The sequence below is a fragment of the Maniola jurtina genome, chromosome 12, assembly GCF_905333055.1.
Source record: "Maniola jurtina chromosome 12, ilManJurt1.1, whole genome shotgun sequence".
Classification (NCBI taxonomy): domain Eukaryota; kingdom Metazoa; phylum Arthropoda; class Insecta; order Lepidoptera; family Nymphalidae; genus Maniola; species Maniola jurtina.
In genome coordinates this window covers 897,717-914,132 of record NC_060040.1, presented here as the reverse complement: position 1 = coordinate 914,132, position 16,416 = coordinate 897,717, and the positions used below count along the sequence as shown (strand labels likewise).

At 38.2% G+C, this 16,416-nt stretch overlaps 1 protein-coding gene across 5 annotated transcripts in view; it reads right to left on the bottom strand.

The window, feature by feature from the left end:
* Positions 1 to 486: 486 nt before the first annotated feature.
* The window catches only part of LOC123870448, a 52,927-nt gene continuing 36,997 nt past the window's right edge, over positions 487 to 16,416 (bottom strand). For all 5 annotated transcript variants that reach the window (XM_045913765.1, XM_045913763.1, XM_045913764.1 and 2 more), the window contains exons 4-6: positions 10,422 to 10,572; positions 7,315 to 7,436; positions 487 to 1,924 (exon numbers count right to left, since the gene is read on the bottom strand). In XM_045913765.1, coding sequence (XP_045769721.1) covers positions 731 to 1,924; positions 7,315 to 7,436; positions 10,422 to 10,572 — 1,467 coding nt within the window. In that variant the 3' untranslated portion in view covers positions 487 to 730. The remainder of the gene's footprint in view (positions 1,925 to 7,314; positions 7,437 to 10,421; positions 10,573 to 16,416) is intronic.

Below are 16,416 nucleotides of genomic sequence, written 5' to 3'. Positions count from 1 at the left end.
TTACCTAAATAAATTAGAATCGATGTGAATAGTATTATATTTAGACTCACTGAACTTAATTAACAACAACTTAACGATGACGTAGAAGTGGTATTATGATGATCGCACATTAGATACCTACGAGCCGCGCGCGTCACTTGCTCTTCAAACTCCGCTCACTACAAGTTAGCTTTTCAGTGAAGTTGGCGTTAGATAAAAAGTGCCTGAATGACAGGAGAGAGGATGTATCTGCGAGTAGGTATATTTTTTTTTTCACGTAAAACTTGACTGAAAAACCAATGGTGTGGCCACATATACCATACTGAGTTTCTTGCTAGCTCTTCTCGTTAAGAAAGGCATTTGAAACCAGTAGGAGATGCATTATATGGAAAAGTTTAAATATAAAAATTACTATTCTATTCTATTCATATACACCTCCGTCGTTATGCCTCATACCACCAAATACATAAACCAAAATTACCCAGCAAATACAAGGTCTTCTTTTTCTTGCCAACTATGTACTAATAATGAAAGGCATTAGAACTAGAAGCTCACGTCAAGACCGTGTCAGAAACGCAAAAAATGTGGGTGACGTCATTCGCAATTTCATGCATGTGCTTCTGTAACGGGTTGTCTCTAGTATGCGATCATCTTTAATCAACAAAACCGATTTCCATTTTACAACAAAATGTCAATCGTTATAATCTGAATGGCTATAAACTGAATTTATTGTAATTCCTAGATGTTAATGTTACCGTCTGACAATGCACGGTTCGCAAGTACCAGGGATAAGATACGCAGGATGGCACTGGGGGCAAGCGGGGTTCTCCCCGTAACTTGCTCTTCCAGGTCTAGAAACTTCCACTTGGAAGGATGTCTGGGCAGAGTCATCATCGTACCCTGGATGGGGACTGTCTAAGGGAAACACAAAGTCTGGTACGAAGTACGAACTTGTGTTATACTCTGTGTTACTTGGTTTTATGTCTATAGGTTTGGGGGTAGTCGTAGTGTGATCGCTGAAAGGTCTTTTGCTTGGCTTCACAGGGTTCGTAGCGTTTATTGTAGTCTCATTGCTCGGTTTAGGAGGTTCCAAATCAAACGCTGGCACAGCCCATTTCCATTCGTAGTAAATTGGTGGTCCCATGGTCGTAGACGCCAATGGAGTAAAATCATTTTTCGGAGGTAAAAGTTCTTTAGCTGGTTCCGGTACTGAATTAACATTTGATTCAGTATTTAATTCTGGGTTCGTTTTGACATTTACTTTTTCAAATCTAGTACCATCAGTCGACCCTTTTTTCTTATCGCTTTGTAGAACATTGAAATTGTTACCAAAGTTTTTATTATTGCGCGGAATTCTATCTTCTTCTGAACTGACTTGAGCATCTGGTAAATGTTTGTTTAGGTCTATAATTTCTGATCGCGTCATGGTTGTTTTAATTGAATCTGGGGAGTTTGGGTCGAAGCGTTTTATGAAGTTGTAGACGGGGTCTTGTGTTTTGACTCTCACGTCGATTTCATATTCTTCGGATTCGCTGTCACTTGCTGGTGGTAAGGGAGCAACTAATTCCCTGGACGGAGGAGGAATTTTTACGTTTGGTCTGACTTTGTTTGCTTCATACGTTTGTTCACGTTCGGGTTGATGGAAAACTATTTCTTTTTTAGTGTCGGAATTCAAAGACGGTTTGAACGTTGATTCATTATTCACGTCAAATTTGAAGTGGTTTTCATTTGAGGCACTGTCGGTGACGGATGGTCTCTTCGGTTTTCTGTTGTTAAAGTTAAAGCTATCTTCATTAGTGTCGACGGTGACAGGGTCTGGTCTCTTAGTCTTCATCGACCATGAGGTAGGCGGTCTGTAGTAGCGCTTATCACTATCCAAGTCGTCACTTCCGCTTGAGATCGATTCCGAAATCCCCACGATACTGTTATCCGGGTGGAATGGGAACTGAAAAAAGAAAAGGAATTAGATTAGTTGCAATGTTAATAAAAATGGCAGTGAATGAGTAAAAGTCTATATTCCTAGGTGACCAAAACTAGCGACATGGTTCTCTAATCTCTATATCAACTGGCACATCTCTTCTATAGTCTGTGTACAGGTGTTTTTGTACAGATATTTAATGTGTATATATTTAATGTACGACTGATGTGCTGAATATTATAGTAGCGCCGTGTTCTCTACCAGGGTAGAAAGAAAAACAAAAGAAATGAACACTAAAAAAATATATATTATAATTCACTATTTAAAGTTACAATTTCTTTGGAAACTACTTCACGCTACAACGGGCTAGATGCAACTAACGAATTACGCTACGTCGTGGCACGCGTAGCTTCTAAAATGATTACTCGCAGTGCCTCTACATCACACCACCCCAAATTTTTATCTTAATAAAAATTAAACAAATACAAATTTCCGCAACCTTAATTTTATTTCACAATATTCGTTCTTCATTTTTCGACAACCCTAGCAATGTTTCCGATCCGCTTACCCAACAAATCATAATTTAAACACGTCACCCAGTTAAAGTGTTCCTTTGATTCGATGCATGGTACATCTCTTAACACATTATACTTGAGATGAGGTCACTAGAACTTGAACGGGTGGCGACGGGGTCGCTGTGGCAATACCACGTTCAATTGTTGCTATTCCCACGCCATCCAGCCTTCGTTGCACTCAACGCTTCGAATGTTGGTTACATTACATTTTACATTTACACACTATCCAATAAATTATAACAATCGTCAACCACTCTAACACTCTCAATAATAAGGTTTAGTTATGACTTCTAATAAAAAATAATACATGAATAAAATAAAAAATAATATATGCGGATCGGGGCCATTTTACAATACTTATTTCGTAATGCTTATTGCTTAATTGCTAGTTGATACTCAAATTATTCTACTGATACCTAACGGGCGTTTTGCTGACTCTCCCACTCCGAGTAGTACGGATTGTATGAGTCGGCAAAACGTCATCGTCACTAAATCTACATTTTTTCTTACATGACGTTTCACCCGGCGTTTGTCGTGGATTTTCGATATCCAGGACAAAAGCCGGTTTCAACCTGTCAATAGAAATAAGGGCCTGTCTATTGGGTAACTGTACTAAGTATGCTTTTTCCAACCGCTTTATGACGTCATAGGGACCGTCATATGGTGGTTGTAGACACTTACGCATTACATCGTTTCTAACAAAAACTTTTTTACAGTCTTTTAAGGCAGGGTGTACAAAAATAGTCCGAGAGTCTCTGTGTGTCTCGGGTTTCGGTCTTAAATTACTAATTACCTGTTTCAACTGCTTTAGGTACTCCTCACCGTCCGTTATCTTATTATCCGATGGTTCGAAAAATTCTCCAGGGAGCCTCAGAGTTCGCCCGAAGGTTAATTCCGCGGCACTTACCCCTGTGTCACTGCGTGGTGCTGCACGCAGTCCCATCATAATGGTGTGCATTTCTTCAACCCACGACCTATTGTCCTTTAATCTCGCCATTAAGGCGGCCTTAAAACTACGATGCCATCGTTCGATCGCGCCATTACTCTGTGGATGGTACGGAGTCGTCCTTAACTTATGAACCCCTAAATATTTCATTAACTGTCTAAAGAGACTGCTTTCAAATTGCTTTCCTTGATCTGAGCTCAAATTAATAAAACACCCATGTCTAGTAATCCATCCTTCATACACGAGTTTGGCTACTGTCTTCGCACAAATATCTTTAATTGGAAATGCTTCCGGCCAACCCGTTTCCCTATCGATCATTGTAAGACAATACCTGTAGCCTTCCTCTGAAATAGTGAATGGACCTGTAATGTCAATGTGTAAATGACACATTCTATCTACTTTTGCAAATTGCCCTAAAGGTGACATAGTGTGTCTGTGAACCTTTGCTTTTTGACACTCTATGCACGACCTAGCCCAAATACCTATATCTTTATTCATCCCAGGCCAAAAATAATTATTAGTTACCATTTTCCTTGTTGTTCTAATGCCAGGATGGCTTAGGTTATGTATTGTTTCGTATGCGATACGCCTAAACTGTTTTGGTAAGTAAGGCCTAGCCTTATCGCCTCGCAAGTTACAAACAATCGGCTTATTTACACTCGGCAAGTCAATTTTTATTAGTCTCGTATTACCGTTTTTTGTTCCTAGCAATTCTGTGAGCTCTTTGTCGTTCGCTTGCGCAATAGCCACTTCTGTGAAGTCAAGTACAGACGGGCACGAAATTGTTTCAACTCGCGATAACGCGTCCGCAGGCGCATTCTCTTCGCCTTTTGTATAGCGTATATCCGTCGTGAACTCACTAATAAATAATAACTGACGGGTCCTTCGCGGCGTTTCTTTACTACTACTTAGCTTTTTAAACGCAAACGTTAATGGCTTATGATCTGTATACAAAATGAGATCTCTACCTTCGAACATGTTCCTAAAATATTGCACTGACAAATAAAGCGAAAGTAACTCCCTGTCGTAGGTACTGTACTTTTGTTGCGTGTCAGTCAATTTTTTCGAAAAATAACCTAACGGAACCCATTCGTTATTTACTCTTTGTTGCAATGTGCCTCCAACGCAAGTATTTGACGCGTCTGCCATTATAGCAAGCACTTGACCTGTTATCGGATACGCTAACAAAGCAGCGTTCTGTAAATTCAACTTGCATTGTTCGAAAGCTTGAACAGCACTTTCTGTCCACACTATACTACTTTTGTCACGTTTCTTTGCTCCGTGAAGATACTTATTTAATTCAGCTTGATATTCGGCTGCCTGACGCAAATGACTTCTATAGAAATTTACCATGCCCAGAAATCTACGAAGTTCCTCTACCGTTTTCGGTCTGGGAAAGTCTACAATGGCTTGGACCTTGCTTGGCAACGGCCTTAAGCCACTGGCTGAAACCTCATGACCCAAAAACTCAACTTTATCTTGTGAAAACGCGCACTTCGCTAAATTAATAGTTAACCCAACTTGTTGTAATCTTTCAAAAACGGCCTCTAAATGTTTTTCGTGGAGCGAACTATTTTCGCTAGCTATTATTAAATCATCTAAGTATGAAAAAACAAATTCTGCTTTATAATTCGCACAATCCGGGTTATTTTGTTGAAAATTTGCCTCTAAATTCTGTAAGACATAATTATTCATGAAACGTTGAAACGTCTGTGCTGCGTTTCTTAAACCGAAAGACATACATGGCCATTCAAATAAACCAAAAGGTGTAATGATAGCTGTTTTCTCCACGTCATCCTCTGCTATCGGAATAAAATGATACGCTCGGTTAATATCAATCCTGCTAAATACTTTCTTATCGGCTAAAATAAACGTAAAATCCTTTATGTGAGGAATTGGGTATCTATCAGGCTTCGTAATTGCATTCAGCGCTCTATAGTCTCCACACGGCCTTATATTACCATCTTTTTTAGGTACAACGTGTAGAGGACTCGCCCACGCACTCTTTGACGGGCGGCAAATACCCATTTCCTGCATAAGGCGAAATTCTTCTCTTACCTTTTTAAATCGGTCCGGCGGCAGCGGCCTTGAGCGCGCATGCACCGGAGGACCTGAAGTCTCGATGTGGTGTCTTACGTTGTGACGTGGTGGTTCTTTGAACGTCGCTGGCATTGTTAATTCCGGGAACCTACTTAGAAGAGAATAACATGGATGCGATTCGGCTATAGTAAAAATAGATGAATGCTCCGAGTTTACTATAGTGGAAATTACATACATGTTAGTCTCTTGATCTAACAATCGTCTGTTTCTTAAGTCTACTAACAAATTATACTTAGCTAAAAAATCCGCTCCTAAAATGGGTTGTTTAACGTCGGCTATTACAAAAGTCCACTTGAACGCACGACGCAATCTTAAATTTAACACTAGAGTCTTTGTTCCGAAAGTTTGTATTTCACTACCATTCGCGGCATAAAGTTTGTATTTATTATTCATTGCACTGTCACACACTGATTTATAACTTTTAGGCAACACTGAAATGTTCGCACCTGTGTCTATTAAATAGCGTATGCCATTGTCCTTATCCGTAACACATAAACGGTGGTTCCCTAATTCGACGCAGGTACCCACCGGTTCCACCTGCATCTTCACTAGTTTTCCTGCTTATTCCAGGTGCACGGCTGTTCGCAGCGATTAGCTCTCTGCCTATATTTAAAATGATGCACGCAGAGCCAGTCCGGGCTATCCGGGGTACGTCTGGACCTGTTGTCGTCTCGTCCTCTGGAACGCGAACGACCACGGAACCCTCCGCGACTTCGCCTGCCTCGCCAACTGTGTCTGGACCTGTCCAGCTGGTCCAACCTCGCATGGATCCTGGCTATTTCAGCTGCCATAGACGAAGTTCCGGGTACCGCCTCCTTAACTGCCACTTCTGCTATCGGTTGGGACTTCATAGTTTCCATTACTTTGTCAGCAATCATGGCTAGTCTTTCTAGATCTTTAGCTTCTGTCGCAGCCAGAACGCCTCGTGCTGCTGCTGGTAGCAGATTCTGCCACAAAACGCTTAGGGTATCATTACTAATTTTACCCCTGGCCAGATCCTGCATCTTTCGGAGGAGGTGGCTGGGTTTCTGATCACCCAGTTCCATCTCCCCGATGAGCTTCTGTATCTGGCGGTTCTCCGACTCTTCATATATGTTCAGCAACCTTTCTTTAAGTACCTCGTACTTACGTTCTTCCGGAGGATTGATGAGGATGTCCGTCACCTGTTGAATGACATCCTTACCCAGCTTGGATACCACTATATTATACTTGGATGCGTCTCCTAGTTTTTGTGGTGCCAGTATTGCTTCCAGCTGGATAAACCAGACCCTAGGTTGGTCGGTCCAAAACTCCGGGATCTTCGACGTGATAGATATCGACGCTAAATACGTGTCTTCATCCTTCACTACTGTCGTAGGTTGCGCCATTTTTAAAGTTTTTTAGTTTTTCACTTCCTTGCACGTGTTAACTTGAGTTGCCCTAGCTTACGTTACGTTACTATTTTAATAAAATTAACACGCGCTACCCTGGTAGTTCAAAGTCTGAGTCACCAATGTACAGGTGTTTTTGTACAGATATTTAATGTGTATATATTTAATGTACGACTGATGTGCTGAATATTATAGTAGCGCCGTGTTCTCTACCAGGGTAGAAAGAAAAACAAAAGAAATGAACACTAAAAAAATATATATTATAATTCACTATTTAAAGTTACAATTTCTTTGGAAACTACTTCACGCTACAACGGGCTAGATGCAACTAACGAATTACGCTACGTCGTGGCACGCGTAGCTTCTAAAATGATTACTCGCAGTGCCTCTACAGTCTGTTTGCAGAAGTATAGGCAGAGATCTCACCTTAGTTTCCGCTTCTTTCAGCCCATCGTAGTAGTTGCTGTTGGGAGGCACGGACAGGATGTCCGGGCGAGGAGTCCGCTGGCGCATGTCCGCGTCCGACACGAACGGCTTGTCCCTTTGACCTGACCAACACAAAATATAGTTTCTTTAAAAGTCCTGACATTGGCAAATATAATAGAATTAAAAAAAATATAAGAACAGAATGGAATATATTTTTAACCCCCGACCTAAAAAGAGGGGTGATTTAAGTTTGACGTGTGTACCTGTGTATCTGTCTGTGGCGTCGTAGCTCCTAAGCTAATAAACCGATTTAAATTTATTTATTTTTTTGTTTGAAAGGTTTGCTTGATCGAGAGTGTTCTTATAATCCAAGAAAATCGGTTCAGCCGTTTGAAAGTTATCAGCTCTTTTCTAGTTACTGTAACCTTCACTTGCCGGGGATGTTATAAATTTTTATTATAAATAATAAATATTGATTATTGCTACAGAACTTTAAAAGCCTTTTCATGAGGGCAAGACTAATTTATAACGACTGCCATCGTCGTAGGAATTCCAACAAGTATTACATACCTTGAAATTCGTGAATGCAGCATAATATTTTATTAACACTACATAATAGTACGCAGATATGCTCAAATTGATTGATAGATCGTGTGTGAGCTAATGAATTCCAGTTGATACGTAAGAATAGAGCTAAATTAACAGGGCTCTCTCCGTCACTCACTCCATACAATCGTAGTACCAAATTCATTTGAATACTAGCTGATGCCCGCAGCTTCGCCCGCGTGGATTGGTAAGATCCCCTGCAGCATCAGGATTGAGGAGTTGGACTCCAAATTTTTTGTGAAACAATGTCGCAAAGTTCCTCTATCGATTAAAAAAGAAATGACGCAAATCGGTTCAGAAATCTCGGAGATTTCGATGTACATAGGTAGAAAAACACAACTCCATTTTTGAAAGTCGGTTAAAAAGTAGCCTATGTTACTCCCTGGTCAATTCTCTACTTGTCTGTGAAAATCCCGTCAAAATCGGTTCAGCCGTTCCCAAGATTAGCCTTTTCAAACAGACAGACAGACAGACAGACAGACAGACAGACAGACAAAAATTTTAAAAACGTGTGATTCGATTATAGTATCGTTCAAATAACCATATGACCTTAATATGCGGTAGTTATTTCGAAATTACAGACAGACACTCCAATTTTATTTATTAGTATAGATTAAGCAACCAAAATCCATGAAATTTTGCAGACATATTCTAAAAACTAATATCTGTGCCAGTAATATTTTAGATTTTTCTAAAAATATGTAGTTTTAAAATTACAGGGGCTCAAAGATTTGTATGTGAATTTTTAAGACCGCGTAACTTTGAAACCGAATATTTTAACGGAAATCTGAAAAACCACAGGCATAGATATTAGTTCCCGGAACGTTTCTACAAAATTCCATTGAGTATAATTGGTTATATTCCAATGAGAGACGAACTACGTTTGTATAGAGCGAGTGACGGAGAGACCCCTCTTAAGGTTGTATCGTGAGGAGGCAACGACCCGCAAGGCTGTAAGATCAGATCGTGAACTGGCCTTTAACGAAGGCAACTATTTGGTACAGATTTAGATGTGCTTTGAAATTAAACGTATTTAATTAAACTATTTACATTAACAGGTTTTTTTTGAGTTTCCCTATCTTCCTCTACAGTCTACAATGACAAAAACTATTTTTTATTTTCATCGTGGCTTTTTAACCGACTTCAAAGAAATCAAAGAAAAGAGGAGGTTCTCAATTCATCTGTGTTTGTTTTGTATGTTCGTTACGCGATTACTCCGCAAATGTGAACCGATTTTAATTTTTTTTTTTGTTTCTAGGGGGTCTTATTTTAGTTTAGTGAAGATCTGATGAATATCTTCGGAGATAGTGAATATAACTTCTCAATAGACAAGAGTAAATTGCTCGCGATCCAATGTGAAGTCAAGAAGACAAACAATGTGAACTGTAGACGGTTCGTGCGGCTAATTGGCTAATAATAAATAATACTTAGAACTTCATTAACTCTTGTAAATATACATATTATATTCGGAAACAAATTAAATTATTTTTTACCTTTTAGTGTTCCTGGTCATTGAAGTCTGTTTTTAATTTTTTTTGAATATTTTTTTTAGTTTATCATTTAGCTAGTACCCAGCTATCTACCTAAGAAAACATGATTTAGGTAGGTATTCTATTTTATAGATGCCTAGAACATAAATTAATCTTATTCAAGCAACAGTGAAAGTCCAAGCAACTTGCGCAACAGCTTATCTGATACAATGAGCTATTACTGCTGTTAGCCAGAACTAAGCACTTAGGAACGTAGGCACTTTTAACTAGGAATAATAACTAGCTTCGAGCCGACACAAAACTACGTAACAAATAGTGCTACCTAGTCTATCTAAATCTAATTTATATTGGCTTAGAGCTATTCACGAATTGTTCTAGTATTAACTATCATGATTTCTGTGATAATGTTCTAGTTTTAAGCAAAATTGCCAAGTTATTGGACAATTACCGGCACTTGTTACACGACTGTTAACAAAAAGAAGTGTATGTTTTTAGGGTTGGTGTGAGTTTGTATATGGGTTTCTTTGTTCCACCATATCTTCTAAATGTACTTATCTAATGTAGATTTGGATATACGTATGGGGAATCGTTAGAATCCGTACGTCATCATCCCGAGTGACACTGGCTATAATTTTTTTGAAAAAATTCAATATGGCAGGGCAATCGTGTTTTATAAATTTTTAACGATACGATTTTAGCGATACGATTGCGATCAGATTTTCCAAGTTTAAACCGATCAGTTTTTTGTAAGTTCATCATTTCGTTGGTTTTACACCCTGGGTTACATTGGTGTACATTGAATGAAAGGATCTCTTAGAATGGGAGGCTTAGAATCTCTAGGACTTAACCTCAGTCTTTCATCATCAGGACATTTACTCACTTTCTTATACATTACTTCTTGCTTTAAATATAACTAGATTCAGAAACTGGAATGAATTCATGCATGATTCTGAAAATATTATTCCATGTTTTGTGTGCAATGAAGTTTTCTATCTATCTGATATTACTTACCAATAAGCAGGTTGGCGTCATAGTCACTCTCAGAGTTGGTGCAGTTGACCATGTACCAGTGATCACAGACCAGCATGCGTTGCTGGAACAGCGTGGTGTTCGGACACGAATAGCTGAACTGCCGGCCCAGGCCATCGCACATGTGGTACACCTGGAACCGAAAAAGATTCATCTTTAGGACCTCTATATAGTAGGTAGAGTATAGTTGAGGTCTCATAATAAGTGAGGCTGGCCACTGAAACGGCTTTTTTTTATTTACAGACTAGCGCTTGGCTGCAATCAGACCTGCTAGCAAGTGATGATGCAGACTAAGATGCAGCGCGCTTGCCAAGAAGTTGCCTATTCACTCTTGACTTGAAGGTACCCATATTAAAAGTGGAAGGGAAAACTGATGCTGGAAGGGCATTCCATATCCTTGCGGTTCGGCCCTGGAAAAAAAAAATCGGTCGAGTGCGAGTCGGACTCACACTCAAAGGGTTCCTTACTATCGTACAAGAAATAAGACTTTTTAATTTTTTCTTTATTTTCATAGCGACCAATTTGAAATTTCCATTATTTTTTGTTGTACGGCAATAGAAATACACATTCTGTGCAAATTTCAACTCTCTATCTATTAAAGTTAACGTGATAGGTACAGCCCGCTGACAGACAGACGGACGAACGGAAGGATAGACGGATGGACGGACAGCGGAGGCTTATTAGGAAAGTCCCGTTTTTACCCTTCGGGTACGGATCCCTACAAGCAATTGTGGGTTAAAATAATATTAATGTATCCTCAATTACCTACTTAACGGCCAATTATTTTAAAAGGCCCTCAATTAATATGACCTCATGATAATCGCGATTCTTTTAAAAGGACCGCTTAGGTATTCTTTTAAGAACAACATTCAAGACAGACATTAAAGCTTCCTTACAACAAGATTCTACTTAAAAATGTAACAAGGTCGTCCGCAATGGTCGATTTTAATGTAATATTCAATTCAATTTGTGTACCTTCCTTTAGTCACAGAATACCTACGTTAATAGGTCGTCAGAATAATCCATCATGGATACCAGTGGCCATGGGAGAGCACAGTGGTTATGTCGGACTCCTACCGGCTAAAAACCTCATGAAGTTTCATCCCACCGCTGACGACGGAGCACAAGGGACCGGCAACACCTCGTTACTCCGCCAGCGGATGTCCGCCGCCCACTGGGACACTACTAACCTAACAGCTAACAGTGCTTCCCACCCAGTGGTGGTCCGCAAGAGTTAAGGTATGGTACGCGAACGATTCTCAGGCAATACAAGCCAAATTCATCTGAAGCGGATTTGGCTTAGGTATATTGTTATCGCACAAGTAAATAAATTGAGCAAGGCTCCGGAAAGAAACGGTTGGAAGACGTTACAAAATAGATATTTATCTATGAAGATAAACTTATTAGGTAGGTAACTTTATATTCAAACTTCAGCTATCAGCTGTTGTAGTGTTAGGCTTATAGGTAATTGGAGTTGGGGAGAACTATTATTCTGCGTTCGGAAAAGTGTGTCGCCAGTTATAGGGCAAATGTATAAGAAAACATTTTTTTTCTTTTGCGCTTGGCAGCAATCAGACCTGCTAGCAAGTGATGATGCAGCCTAAGATGAAGCGCGCCCACCTAGAAGATGCCTATTCACACTTAACTTGGAAGCTGTATTCAAATTAAAGTGGAGAGGAATGCCGGAAGATGCCGGAAGATCCGCGTGGGTTTAGAACACTGGTTCACTGGAACACTGGTGGTTGGGAACACTTGATTTTCCAGGATAAAAATTATCCTATTGTACCCCCACGATGCTCCCCTATGCTACAAGAAGAACGGTTTGGTTGTTGAGGTGTGAAAACGTAGCAATCTGACAGACAGACACACTCTTGCATGATTGCAGTATATGGGTATGGATTTTTGGTCTAGACATAGGTATAATTTAGTATTGTTTTAGTGATCAACTTAAGTAATTAAAAAAACGAGGAAAAGTACTTAACTAACAGGTTTTAATCGGTACTTATGTATCTAGCTATTTTTATTTTATTTTGAAGTCACCGCTAAAAAACGGGCACTTACGAGTATGTATTATACATTATGGATACAGATTACAGGAAAATATAATTGTGTACATATATTACCTAAATTATGTTCACTTATGTAGGTCTGAGTATAACCGTATACAGGCAGATATCTAACTACTTAATTAGTTCAAAGTAATTTTTAGGATTCAAAATAAGTAAGAATTAAATTTTATTATTGGTTTATACAGTAGGTACTTATTTACCTACTTATACATAATATGTTAAACCATGCTATAAGCAGGTAACTTCCTTCATTAATTATGTATATTATATGTGTACATAATAGCACGTGTGTGTGTATGTACGTATGTATGTACTTATGTAGGAAGCTGCTAGTTATGTATGCTCGGCATTAGACACTCATTAGAGGAGCATCATTAAATGGTAATTTGTTTAGGGTTCCCTGCCTATATTATGTAAGTAAATTAAATGCGATAGTGTGTCTGTCCGTCTGTTACCTTATCACGCCCCATCCGGAAAAATGTACTAAAATAGTAATCGGTACAGAGCTTACTTTCTACGAGATTTTTACAAAACTAAATCCATGCCGGCTAAGACGCAGATACATTGTAGGAGAAACTTACTAGTTATCTGACATAATGTTAAGACAAGATTTTGTATGTAGCACCTACCTAGGTAGGACCTCCACTCAAAAAGGTTTCCAAGAAATTCCAATAAGTCTAAAATAAGAAACTTTTCTCATTATGGTTTTCTATTTTTAATTTCATGGGAAATAAATGGTCATTGCTAGAAGGTCACAATAATTTGCCATAGCGTAATAGTCGACTTTTACAATTAGTATTTGATGATTTTATTTGAGATGAAGTGGCGCGTAGCCCTGACCTACGATATATCTACTTTTTACCCGACTGCGGCAAAGCCAAAAGGAAGGGTAATGATTATATTTTGTGGCAAAGTATTGAGAAAAGAGATCCAATAAAAATAAACTGGGCAATACCTATAACTGACGTAGGTATAGGTAGATCTAAAATGATATATTCTTGAGTACTAAGTGGTTGTTTTAAATATTGGTTTAAAAAATGCCAACCCTGTTTAGCACCTACAGAACCTTTATCAGCAACTGGGATTCTCACTTGATGTTTTATTGTTTGTACTTAATCGATTTTATGCACGCAATTGATACATTCTATGATATGGTAGTATAATACTTAGATAGGTGCCTACTTAGTTTTTTTTTTTTTTTCAAATAGTACCCGCCTGTCTGATATGAGTACCGCAAATCATCAGTTAAAGAAACGCAATTGCAACAGAAAACGATTTGGAAACCGTGTCTAATGGTAATAGACCTTTTGGCATACAATAAAGAAAAAGGTTACTTATTTCTTTGATATTGCTGTAATAAACTTGAAAAAGTTACAGTTGTTAGATGCTCAGTTAAGTTACCTCCCGATGAATGATGAAGGCTTAAGTGATTGCCCAATTAAGAAACTACTACAAACAAGGTCTTAATGTTAATTATTTCTGGTCATCTTAATTATGTTTTTTTTTAATAGTTTTTATGGTTCCGTACCAAAATGGTAAAACAGGAAACCTTATGGTGGAGCTAAATCTGCTTGTCCGTCTAGTTTGTCCGGTCTGTCACAACTGCTTATTTCAGTAACTATAATACTTTTAACTATACTTATCTGATAGACTTGAAAGGAATAAATGGTTGCTCAACTATATCGCAAATGGAAAACTTAAAAAAAATTACTACAAATCTATTCTCCCGCCGCAGGCTAATCGGGCTAATCTCAGAAACAACTGTTACACGGATTTTCATCAATAGAAAGAGAGACTTATTATTATTATCTAAAAAAGTGGTTCGTTTTCAGTGTTAATTTCAATGGTATGTCAAAATATATCTACTTAATGCTGAGTTTAGTTTGAGGTAGTTATCAAGAAGTTGGTCAAAATGATTCGACTCGACTCTACTGCATCAGTTTGCACTGGCCCTAACAATACAATTTTTGAAATCTAAGCTTTAAAAACTATGTCAGTTAAGTTATAGGTAGGTAGGTACCTGTTACTATTATGAAACATCTAGGTTTTTACACAGCATCGTACTGCAACATTTAAATAAAATCATTTCACTGCATCATCACATCTCATCTAAGCCACAAAAAAAATGCAGAGCATACTTTGATTTGACGGCTTCAAAGTTCACATAAATAGGAATCGTGATCGTGATTATAAATCAGCAAGAAACTAATCTAAGCATAGTTTAAGTTAACAATAAAATCAATATCACACTAATATTATAAAGGCGAAAGTTTGTATGTGTGTGTGTGTGTGTGTGTGTGTGTATGTTTGTTACTCCTTCACGCAAAAACTACTGGACGGATTTGGCTGAAATTTAGAATAGAGATAGATAATATCCTGGATTAGCACATAGGCTACTTTTTATCCCGGAAAATCAAAGAGTTCCCACGGGATTTCAAAAAACCTAAATTTACGCGGGCGAAGTCGCGGGCATCGGCTAGTGTCTTTATAAACGATCATCAAACGTCATACAAAATTATTGAACGAACAATAAAAATGGATTAGTTTGACTCCTAATAAAAATACCGCAAACTATGAATACCTAATTAAAGTCCTTATTCTTACCACTACTGTACCTTCTTATTTCTGTAGGTAGGTAAGTACTGTGAAAAATGAAAAGTGAAAAAATCTGTTAATAGGGTATATCTAGAAGTAAAAGGTGACTGACTGACTGACTGATCTATCAACGCACAGCTCAAACTACTGAACGGATCGGCTTTAAAATTTGGCATGCATAAGACGTAGAAAGTCGTTAAGGAAAGCTTTTTGAAAATCCTACCCCTAAATCAAGAAGTTTCCCCGGGATTTTTAAAAAACTAAATTCACGCGAACAATGTCGGAGGCATCATTAAGGTGAAAATGCTCTCTGTTTTTTGAGAGCATTTTTATAGAATTCCATGAACGAAACCGCGGAAATACGCTTGTATTTTCATATATTTGACTAAGTGAAGATACGCTTTGTTATATCAAGGTCTGTGGATCACTTCCTCATTCCAAGTTAAACGCCACGAGCGACGATTCTATGAAATTGTTACAAATTGTTTTATTATGGCAACAAAAACTCTTATAGTAATTGTGTTATGTCATCTTTCAAAATAAAACTGGCTCTATGGTGCCCTGGTGTGCCTGGATGTCGCGTTGCAATCAAGAGGGCCTAAGTTCGACTTTTATTCCTTTTGAGGTACGGAACCCTATCAGATCTACGTAAAATGAAAGACTAGCTGTAGATTAAAAGAATGTAGAAAGGAACAGGCGCCTCCAAGATCTCCAAGACTTCATCCGCGTGGTTTTGATTTTTGAAAATTCCATGAAAACTCTTTGATTTTCTGCCATAAAAAGTTGTCTATATCCCCTCCGAGATGCAAGCGATCTCTGTAGGTATTCTTCGAAAAACCGTGAAAAGGTAACAGACACACTTTCGCATTTATGATATTGTTAATGACTATTATTTTTGTATGTGTGTGTTTGTGTTACCGTCAATTTAGCCGCAAACTTCATAATTTATAAAAAAATCCGACGCGTTATGTGACGTAGGTAACAGCAGCAGCGAAAGTTCAAGGTAACTGGTTCAGTGGAACCATATAGCGTCGCTGCCACTCTCACTTTCATACTAATTTATCTTCTACACTGATATAACATCGGCGTATGTCTACGTATAGTACCTACTACCTACTATTATATTATTCCGTAGCGTAACACAATAATACTATGAGCTATTTAATAACTAGTTCGCATGTTTTTTAAATTATTTTTATACTTAAGTAATATTTACATTTTATTTATTTATATAAGTACTTGTTTTACCTTATAATTTAACTTTTCGGAGTTACATGAGTTTTAAGCAACTAAAAAAATCGCTTTAGGTATTT